The sequence below is a fragment of the Bactrocera neohumeralis genome, unplaced genomic scaffold, assembly GCF_024586455.1.
Source record: "Bactrocera neohumeralis isolate Rockhampton unplaced genomic scaffold, APGP_CSIRO_Bneo_wtdbg2-racon-allhic-juicebox.fasta_v2 ctg3975, whole genome shotgun sequence".
Lineage (NCBI taxonomy): Eukaryota > Metazoa > Arthropoda > Insecta > Diptera > Tephritidae > Bactrocera > Bactrocera neohumeralis.
The window spans coordinates 1-11,322 of record NW_026091115.1 but is presented as its reverse complement, the minus strand read 5'-3'; the positions used below and the strand labels follow the sequence as shown (position 1 = coordinate 11,322).

The window sequence follows — 11,322 nt, the reverse complement described above, 5'->3', positions numbered from 1 at the left end:
TCCACGGGATTGAGATTTGAACTTGAGGTCAAAATTTTTAAAATTATTGGTGAAAATTTTCGTAGAGTTGATAATAAGCACAAATTTTCATAAAATAGTTCATTTTTGATTTTATATTCAAGTTTTAACAAATAAGTTAATTACAAAGTTGTTAGTTGATAACATGTAACATTTAATCTTATAATCTTAGGATAGATAATTCTTATTTTTTAATAGTAGTATTTATTTTTTTGAATTATAAACATAAGCCTCTAATTGGTGCACAATATTTTTGGTTAACCTGTCTCGAGCTAACTCAAATAGATTTGATGGTTTTACCACACGTGAGCATGCAACATATAATTGCCCCTGGGAAAAACATTAATTATCCAAATCGAACCCACAAATGGACATTGTTTGGCCTTGAGACTTATTAATGGACATGGCAAAAGCTAAACGAATAGGAAACTGTAGTCTTCTGAATGGTATCGTAGATTCTGACGGTACCATTGGAATACGGGGCAACAGGACCACTTCTCCTTTAAACTTTCCAGTCAAAATGGTTGCTTCAAGAATATTCCCTGTTAACTTTTTGATGACCAAACGTGTACCGTTGCATAACCGAGGGGGATTCAAATTACGCAGAAGAATAATAATTGAACCAATCTTCAACCGAAGAATATGTGGTGGCATAAGCACTGAAAATGGGAGGCTTAAGCAATGCTTAAATAACAGCTGATTTTTGTTTTGAATTTGCTTTGAATTTTCAGCGACATCTTTCGTAGCGTAGGGCAAGCGTCCGTTCGTTTGCACTCCATAACAGCTTATACTTTTCCTTCAGTTCCCATAGGTGCTCCGATTCGCTAGTGATGAAATTTGGGGTTCTTTTGTTGTTTTCATCAATTTTTGATATAATTTTCCTCGCAAATTTATGTATTGTCTGTTATAATTTAAATATTTCAAACATATTTTTATGAATGACATTTGTAAAACATATGTTGCCCATAACGTTGCCATATATCATAATAAAATTTTATAGAAATTAAGCATTGACTGTGAAACGCAAACGACTACTCAGTTTGCAACAATACTTAGCTAAGATATTATTTAGGCACAACTTAAGTATGGACTGTGAAACCGGGCATTAGCCATACAAAATTCTATACCTAAATGCAACTAAATGAAATTTTTTTTTGCATTTAGGAAATACATGCAGAAATCAACTCTGCGATTTCCTAAATTCCTCTGAAATCTCCCAAATTCGAGGAAGATTTACCAGAAAAGAGTGGCAGCATTGCTTATTTGTCTGACCATGCATATGTACATAACTTTATTTATTTCACGGATTGTATGTGATTTTTTCTTAAATTTAGAATATTGGAAGTCATAGATTCGTATAACGTTACCACAAATAATATAAACTTCAAACAACGCATTTTCATTTAATGTTTTTAGCAAGTGGCAGCTTTTGTTATGCAGCCTAACAGCCCTATTCTGAAAAAACCTCTCAACTGAGTTGAGAGGAAACATTTGAGAGATTTCTTGTGAGGCATATGTTGTGAGGCTATTCCTGCTCAAACCTCATAAGAAAAAAGCTTTAAAAAGTCACCACGTGAGGTAAAAAGCTTTTTGCTGTCAAACAGCTGTTTTAATAAAAATAACAGCCCTATTCTGAAAAAACCAAAACAAAAATGGACACACAAATGAATAATCAGCATATGTAAGTAATTTTCCAAATTTTAAAATATATGTATATGCAATAATTTCCTATATTCCTAGGCGAGCAAAAACGGAGAGGACAACGCAGGAGCAGCTGCAACATTACGTAATGTTTTGCAAGCAGCATCCTGAGTTGCAACTGGGGAAGCTAACTCCGACCAACCCTCAAGGGCTGCAAATACTTTGGTCGGAGTTAGCAGATAATTTAAATGCGTTAAGAGGCCCAACTCGGTCGGCAGCCAAGTGGAAGGAGGTAAGATAATAAATGCTTGTGTTTGTGTCACATTACTAAAATACACACATATGTATATTTCCATAGTCATTAATGCATTGGAAACACCAGTTGCGATCGCGAGCGCGCAAACTTAAGACCCATGCGCAAGCGACTGGTGGAGGCCCTCCGATAAGTGGAATGACTCCATTCGAGGAGCAAGCCATAACCACATTTGGGGCAGCAGCGGTGGATGGATTGCCGGGTGTTGCGACTTTGGGTCATCAGGTAATTTACTATATATTTTTTTATTACATGAGGCAATAATTGGTCCGTTTTATACTTACAGGTTTTGCCGTTGTATATAAATACACAAGCTCCAGCTTCCTCGCCAACACCAACATCGCCTGCTCCAGCACCCTCACTAGCAGTCGCATCGCCTGCTCCAGCGCCAACACCAACAGTCGCATCGCCTGTTCCAGCATCTTCACTAGCAGTCACATCGCCTGCTCCAGCTTTTCCTGCTTTATCAGTAAATTTTTCTTCCTCGCCTTCACCTCATTTTCCTTCTTCACCATCACCTCCATCTTCTTCCTTATCTCCTCCCATATTATCTTCTCCCATGCCATCGTCTTCTTATATCCCTCCCGAAAAATTGACTGCAGCGAAGATGCTTGGAACAGTGCTAAAAAAAATGGAGGACAGAGAAAAGCGAGAGGAGGAGGCCATTGCTCTACAAAGAAAAATTGTAGAGCAAAATGTGCAGATGGCAGGGGTGCTGGCTCAAATGACACAGGCACTGACCTCGCTGTCTGAGGTTATGGCCAAGTTGTCCCAAAATTGGATAAATAGTAATAAAAATGTAAAAAATGAAATAAAAATATAAAATGTAAAAAATGAAATAAGAATGTAAAAAATGAAATAAGAATGTAAAAAATGAAAAAAAAATGTAAAAAAATAAGAAAAAATTAAATAAAATAAAATGAATTATTTAAACATATGTAGATGTCTTTTTATTCATTCTTAGAGGAAGTAAAATGTACAGAGACAGACAGTAACTTACATATATGTATATATATTTATATATATATGTATTTATAGTACATAACGCCACTGGAAATATATACATACATATGTATATTATAAAGAAATAATGTAACGTTCTCTTACTCTAGCACCCTCCCTAAAATTGGGGTTTTCGAAAACAATTTCGGTGTCTTGTGATTCTTCTAAAACTTCTTCAAAGCCAAGGTCTGCAGCCACACCATGCTTCAGTAAAATGTTGTGAAGAATTGTACACGCGTAAATAATCAAAGACGCTTTTTCAGGGCTGTCATGAAGAATGCGGTGTTTTGAGAGGCACCGGAATCGTGACTTCAAAACACCAAAGGCTCTCTCAATGGTATTACGTGCTTTGGCGTGCAACTTATTGTAACGCACTTCCCTTGCGTTTGAAGGTTCAGCGACTGGCGTTAACAGCCATGGCTCCAATGGATATCCTTGGTCGCCTAACAACCACGAATCACTTTGCGTGCTATAAGTATTTGTGAGGTGCATACGTGTTGGGGATGTGGTCCAAATACCAGAATCATGGCAAGACCAGGGATATCTCGCGTTGACAGCGGTGAACAGAAGTCGATGATCACAAACCTGCCAAAAATGCAAATATATACATATGTATTAGAAAATAAAATAGTTTGTATAATATAGAACATTACGTACTGCTTCTACATTAAGGCTGTAAAATCCTTTCCGGTTCATAAAAAGTGAGAGAGGAGTAGTGGCGTCTGTGCTTGAGGGTGAAACAATCCCAATATGGGTACAATCGATTGCGCCGATTGTGCCCTTGATCCCAAATTTCGTGTAAAATCTTTAAGAAAAAATTTATTTATTTATTTATATTTATTTTTATTTATTTATCTTACCCCTTCTTTGCATCTGACACATCCTGCGCGCTTGAAGGGAAATAAATTTCACTTCCCTTAACATCCACAATCAGTTTTGAAATAAAGTGCAGAGCTCTTGACACTGAGGATTGGCTCATAGAGAGCATATAACTATTACCAACGCATTTTTGATAAGAGCCATGCCCGTAAAAATATAAACTCGTCAGGAAACGCAGATCAAAAGGAATATTTGACTTCTGCACGTCATGCGGCACCAATTCACTTATCAGCAATTTACATAGCGATTTTGGGAATCGAAATGTGTTAATAAATGCAGTGTCTTGCATAGTAAAGGGATCGCTTTTGTCTCGCAAACCCTTTAAAATTTTTCTCCTACCTCCCGATTCCTCCTCCTCAACAATTGCCGCATATACAAATAATAGTTCCTCCATGCTAATAACACTCAATTCTCAATATTTTAAAAAATGTCAAATATGCAAAACAAAACAAACACAGATGTTTTGTATTATGATGGCTGCTTTCACACGTCACAGATATTTGTGAGAATAGTGAGCATTTGAGCTTTTGAATTTTCGCCAGAATAAGGTAACCCTCACTATAGTGAGAAACATCACTGTAGTGAGGTTGGTGACTTTTGTGAGGGCATGAGAATAGGGCTGTAAATCCATGAAAATTTAGAAAGAAATGTAGCGCCATCTACTGTAACATACCGCACTTACTCAATACCGCTGTTAGCGCCACCAACTGGTGGATAGCTCTTTGCTAATAAAAAACAAATCATTTGCAATAAATAAATAATGCGACTATAAGGAGAGTTACAAACTATCCTATCTTTCAAGTTGGACCAAACTGCACACAGTGTTAAAAATTTCATTAAAATCGGTTCAGTAGTTTAGGAGTCCATCGACAACAAACAACGTGACACATGATTTTTATATATTAAGATAAACGGTCTGTCGACCCAAACTGAAGCGTACAATGACCGAAAAACAATTTGTGTATTATTTATAATCCTGGAAAAATTATAGTTTTGGCGAGGTATTCTAAAATTACAGCAAGATTGTAATTCTTTGTAAGCACTTAATTTTTGGAACAACAAAAACTAATAAGCGAAAAGTTTTTCAAAAATTGATTGAGGACTCCGAGATATTTGAAAAGTTTTTAGCTAAAAAATTAATAATATGGAAATTTCGGGTAATGCAATGGCTTTTATGCAGAATAAAAGTTGATTCGGAATAGTTCATTTTCATTTAGTTTGGCAGCTGTTTGTTGACGACGTGAAGTTAAAATTGAACAACGGTTTGCTTGAAAAACATTCAATGAAGGTCGTGACGTCATCGAAGATTTGCTTCATACCAGTGGTTCATCCACTTCTGCTATTGTCGATAACATCGAAAAAATGTAAGAAATAGTGCTTAAAAGTCGTTGTGTTGGCACCAGAGGCTTTCAACATCTCTTATAGATCGACTCCAAAAATGTTGGTTAATGTTTTGGGTATGGTGTGCATTCAATGACAGACTGGTACGAAAATACCTGAATCTATTGCGAAAAACACGTGGAGAAGAGGCTGAAGACCTTACATTATTCAAACACATCGTTGCTGGTGTCGAGTCTACTGAGTAGAGGGAATGACGCGGCAAAAATGAGCGCAAGCCGAAAAAAACAAAATTCGTTGAAGGCCATCTCAACCAGGACATTATGGAAAATAATAGCAGTGATACTCGCTCGAGAGTCTACATTGAAGGCGACAATAAAGATTTGTATCTAAATACGGTTTTTTTTGTCAGTCCAGGTGAACTTTAATCAAATGGTATTATTAATATATGATTGATTTTTTTTAGATTGTTTTGATTTTTTCACCGATAATGATTAATTTTTCGTAATTCTATAATTACATTTTAGCAAAACTAATGTCTAAAAGAAGATCATATTTATATTTTAGTTTTTTGTTTGCTCAAAATAAAACTCGCGTTTTTTTTTTTAACTTTTGTTGCATATTCTTTTAGAACAAATGTAAAGCATGACACAATTCCGATTTCTTTGGCGCCGCGATTTGAAGGTACCTTTGGAAAGAGGAAGTCCTCCTGATTAAAAAATATATAGGGTTATAGGTACCGCAAACGCTTAGTTTACGAGATATTTGACCTTAAAGTTCAAAAATTCCCAAAATTCGAACATTTCAACAAGCTATTTTACCACATTAAACACACTTTACTCACATTTTTCATTTCAAATTAATTAAATTAAACTATAAACTTTTAAATAAATCCATATTTTACACTTTTAACAGTCTTTTTACCGAAGAAATCTTTATTTTAAAAATTACATCTTACACTCGTAGTGAACATCATGTGTGTGCTAAAAATTACGACGAAATGGAGCGCTGCCATGTGATAATAGGAAATTCGCTGAAATGCCTTTCTTCCCAAAAATTCCTCGATTCATTCATGTGGATATGTTCTTTATTTAATTTAATAAAAAAATAAGTAATATTATATAGTAATATTATTTAATAATATTATATACATATACAATATACATCACCTAATATACAAAAAACGTATTATCAAAAATAAATGGAAAGCGCTGACAGATATAATAACCATTTTATTACGAAAACTCAAATATTGTTTCAATATCAGTGCAAGATAACCAAAAAATATAACCCCTTTATAAAGAAACTCAATATATTTTTTTATTTTAACGCAGAAAGGAGTACAATGCGAAAGTACTTCAGTCACCCGGGTATTCGCTCGACCAGGGTTATTTTTTTAAAGAGTGGCCGAAGGCCGCCAACGCAGAAACGAGTACTACGCGAAAATACTTCGGTCACTTAAATCACATATTACACATATATGTACATATGTAGAAATAATTTTTTTATAGTTTATATAGAAAAAAGAATTCCGCGAAAAAGCAAACAAAGAAAAATTGTTAAAAATCCTACATATTTGCTATTTAAGATGTGGCAAGGCTTGTTTTCCTCAAAATTGTAAACAATCTAACCTTTTCAACGATGAGTGCACTAAGTGATTTTTAAATTAATAAATTTAGGTTAAATATACCAAAATAAAAGTGAAATGTGAACTTATTTCAATGTTTAGAGTGTATATTTAATATACAGAGTGAAAAACGTGAAAAAATTTAGTGAAACATAGAGAAATACCATGTGTTATTAGTGCAAATTTTTGAACTTTTAATCGTGAATATTTTGAAAAATAAAAGTTAGTTAGTTAGTTTTTATATTATTTTTGGCTATTTCTTTCTATCCGCACATACCCCATTTATACGGAAATTCGGTTTTTTTACCAGTCCGCCAAAGTAATCGGTATACACACCAGTTAAGTGACCTTCTGCAGTTTAAAGGTTTATGTTGCCGCCTTGAGGAAATTAAATAGTTAAGAGAATATTCATATGTATACTGAATTCAATTAAGTGAAAAATACACACCGAAGTTACTCTTCGTTATTGAAAAACACCTACACCGTTTAAAATAAAGAATAATTATATACGGTACCTAGTTGTACAAAATTCGAATAATATTATATTAATTAAAGAAAGGTACTATCTGAAACAGAGTATAAATTTTAAAGAGTTTCCAGTAACTCAATAAGTATAGAAAACGTCTAAACTAAAATATTATACGTTCTTTGCAAAATATTCAAGTAGATAATTCAAGTGGAGCTCTTCTTAACAGCAAGGCACAATGTACAATTTACTATTAACACAATTCTTTGAACTGATTCCGGATAATGTATTAAAAACTCTTTACGGAGCTATGTATAACATACAATAACAGTAGAAAAGGTAGTCACTCAGCCATTACTTGAACTCTGGAAATAGCGCAAGTGTCGTACTCAATATCCCAGCTCCACATAGCCACAGCATTCCACTTCTTCAACGTAAACATTTTATCCGGTTTACCTCCGTCATTATCGTTGAATTGTTTGTCCATGGAACTTTCAATATCCTCACCATCAGCCGTTGCTTACAAAACTTCCTTGAACCGCCAGTAATAAAGTTTATTGCAATGTTAAAAATCCAATTCCGAGAAGAGGGTGATGCTGACACAATAGAAAACAAAACACAGGGTTCGCTAGCGTTAAATATTTCGTTGAAATGGTGTGCGTCAAGATGGTACGCGAATTTCTCACTTTAACGCGATTGCTTTTTTTCGTTTTTTGCTTGGTCTTAAACTTGTAGGAGAATTGGAAAATTATTTTGTAGCAAATGATACTGATGCCGAACGTGCACGAATTTTTCAAAAAGAATTGAGTCTCTGTATATTAAGATATAAAGAACTACATCGGAATTTATTGGGTCCAAAAAGAAGCATTCAAACAAAATTAACTGAATTTATGGTGCAAACTCAGTCGGAAATGCTAAGTCAATCAGAACATCAATCCATAGTTCTTACTATTGATTCTGACACAAATTGTAGTGATGTCAGTGCCGGCCATCAAAATAAGCGGCTAAGAATAATTTAAACTACGGATAATGACAGTGATTAAACAGCATTCAACGGTTTTTTCAATAAATCTACCTATTTTCTATTTTCTTCTCTTTTATATATGGTTTTTGTTTTGTATTTTTTATTTTATTATCAATGAATAAATCGTAAGTCTGAAGTTTGAAACTTACTTATTTTTTTGCGCGTATATGTTGTTATACGCGATATTTTTTATATTCGGATCCAATTCGTCAGTTAACTAACCATTTTTACGCGATTTTTATTTACGCGATTAGTGGCAGAACCAAAAATCGCGTAAAAAAAGGACTGAGTGTATTCGCAAAATTGTTTCACATTACCCAGCAGTAGCAGCTATACAAATTCCAAAATATTGAAAGAACTAATGTGGAAAACTTACGCATACACACCGTGCCACCGATAATACGTTTACGTAAGAAATTGGATCTTAAGAAACTCATAGAAACTTTATTAGATTCGCCGGTAGCGCTGTTGTGTAATTAACAGGTGATTCAATGATTGCCCGCTGCAGTTTGTGCAGTACCAAATACAAAAAGGATCAACACTAATAAGAAATCGCTATAACTGGAGACCTTCTCTTTCCGATCCGACAAATGGAGAAACTTATGAAATCTGATAGGTTATTTCCAGTGTCAGAAATACTTTTGGAATATCGGAAGCATGGAAATAGTAAATATTTAACAAAATATTTTATATTTATAATTGTCTTTACAGGTACTATATGGAGCAACCGATTCATAGTCTCATACTCAATATATTCCCTTTGGCTAAAAATAGAAAAATGTATTATCACGTAAATATACATATGTATGTATGTACATACATATATCAATTTAACTACCCGTTTACAAGTTTATTGCAATAAGAACTGTATTTGATGACTGCTGTAATGCTAGTTTGTAATTGATACTAAACTCAATTGAAGCCATCAGAAGCGACCAATAAAAGCTGGTCGCAATAAAAAGTTTTATGTTGCTGTATTACGGTATTGAAAATTTCGAAATAACTGTAAGCTGAAGATTTCATTGAGTACTCGTGGAGTTTAGTCCCTTTGTGCTCGTCTATTATCATGACAAAGCAAACGCACGCAAATATATGTAATAATGCACATTTATTTCATTTGGTAAAAACACATAACTTAAAAATGTATAATTTTTGGAATAATTCGAAGTGTCAAATTAAAAACATTTGGAACAACATTTACGTGTATATTTCTGAAGAGATTTCCATCATCAATTGCCTTCATCACCGTATCGTACACTTATTTTTGTTGAGGATTCAACAATGGTATATTCGTTCGAACCAATTGGCTTAATGCATTTGTGTCGTATTCACGTTCACGCTGCAATTCTCGTTCGAAAGCGTCGTTTACTCCACGATCAGGCGACGTCATTCCTAACCTGGCTAACAAACTGCCGCACATGAGGTAACACATGTCTTCTATCAAAACCAAAGCCTGGTTGTGCATCTCTTCATTCATATCAAGATGGGGATTCACTGAATGGTCACGAACTCGATGCAAAATGTCTTCTGACATGTCATCCTTGTACTTCTCCCACAATTCACGTGGATTCGATGGAAAACATGTGGAAATAATGATCACAAATAATGTGCTTATCTGATTTGAAGATGCGGAAACAGTTGCTTCAGCGATTGTCGTGTCCCAATGCGTATCGTTTTCCAGCAAATTGAGCTCCTGACATGCAACACGAAATTTTGGCAGCACTACACCATTGACAGTTCGAAGTGATTCAAATGATGTCGGGCCACGAACATTCACCAGCAATAGTCGTAGGTAAAAGCATTCATCATTTTTCGGATGAACTGTATAAATACGGCCAAGAGCTTCAGTAAAACGCACATCCGGATGACCAGGAACTACATTACCTTGCTTTCGACGTTGAAATTTCTTCGATGAAGCATTCCAAGTGTAATTACGCGGCATCTCTGATTAAAGTAATGCACGTGCAATCGGATCACTTTGGCAAACTTTGGAAAGAAGTGGCGAATACGGAACAACCCAAGAGTTGTCGACCAAGAAATAATTTCCTTTCTTTTGACTGTGATTGTTCTACCGCCATCATCAGAAGATCGACGTCGATACAGTGGATAACCATCTTTGCTAGTGATGGTATCAACAGTCAAATTTTGTGGATAACGCTTGGAACACTTGCCGTCGACCATGCACGGTGATCGTGGGTTAATGGCGACACACGGTTCATTAATCATGTTTGTAATTACGACATCATGCGGGCCTGGATCGGTTTCGGGATCAGCAATCTCGGCAAATATGATGTCATCAATTTGGTCTGGCTGTATTCTTTCGACTAACCAAATGAGAATGTGCGCATGCGGTAAGCCTCTTTTTTGCCATTCAATGGAATACATCCAACATCGAGTATCCCCAAAGACACGATGCTCAACAATATCGTGCCGATCACTTGATGTTTGGCCAGTAAGCTGCAGTTGAACAGTTTCTATCCACTTAGGATTGCACGCGAAGGTGATGAACAGGTCTGGATGGCCGTAATGACGTACATAAGTATGTCATTGCATCTTGCGTATATTCATGCATACGACGTGGACTGCGAACGAACGTCGCCGGTAAAGTAGTCAACCGACCAAAATCAGATGCATTTCCTTTTAAAGTGTTAAAAAGGAGGCGCTCCGCTTCTATTTTGGTATACATATCGACGCAAAATTGCTAAAATAATCGGCGAAATCGTAGCAAATAGTTGTCAACATTTTGGCGAATCATCAAACGATATGTGTAAAAATTAATTCCGGTGACCTTCCTCACCTAAAATGTTATCAGTGACATTAGTGTCATATTGAAATGAAAATTATTATGATATCTATTCTTACCGGTCGATGGATTTATCCAGCGTTTGAAAAACTACGCTACTCTCGTAGCATTTCATTTTACTCTTGCTACCGCTCTCACTTTGTCGGGAGCCACAGCGTAGCCTTAGTATAACAATGTAAAGTAATTGCTCTACTCTGCTCCGGGTTTTGTT

General features: G+C 35.4%; 2 protein-coding genes and 1 long non-coding RNA gene across 3 annotated transcripts; 1 reads left to right on the top strand and 2 right to left on the bottom strand.

Annotated features, from left to right (window-relative positions):
• The first annotated feature begins 1,592 nt into the window (after positions 1–1,592).
• On the top strand, positions 1,593–2,945 carry LOC126767086 (uncharacterized). Its single transcript, XM_050484695.1, has 5 exons — positions 1,593–1,703; positions 1,764–1,951; positions 2,018–2,197; positions 2,259–2,771; positions 2,937–2,945. The coding sequence occupies exons 2-5, from the start codon at positions 1,808–1,810 to the stop codon at positions 2,943–2,945; spliced, it is 846 nt and encodes a 281-aa protein (XP_050340652.1). The 5' UTR covers positions 1,593–1,703; positions 1,764–1,807.
• On the bottom strand, positions 2,926–4,474 carry LOC126767084 (putative nuclease HARBI1). The gene is made up of 3 exons (XM_050484694.1): positions 3,835–4,474; positions 3,632–3,779; positions 2,926–3,559 (listed from the first exon to the last, which is right to left on the bottom strand). Exons 1-3 carry the CDS (start codon positions 4,245–4,247, stop codon positions 3,050–3,052), a joined length of 1,071 nt encoding a protein of 356 aa, XP_050340651.1. The 5' UTR covers positions 4,248–4,474; the 3' UTR covers positions 2,926–3,049.
• Positions 4,475–7,503: 3,029 nt separating this feature from the next.
• LOC126767085 (uncharacterized) lies at positions 7,504–8,728 on the bottom strand. Its single transcript, XR_007669014.1, has 2 exons — positions 8,685–8,728; positions 7,504–7,880 (listed from the first exon to the last, which is right to left on the bottom strand). It is a non-coding gene; the product is annotated as an uncharacterized LOC126767085 (long non-coding RNA).
• Between the last annotated feature and the right edge of the window lie 2,594 nt (positions 8,729–11,322).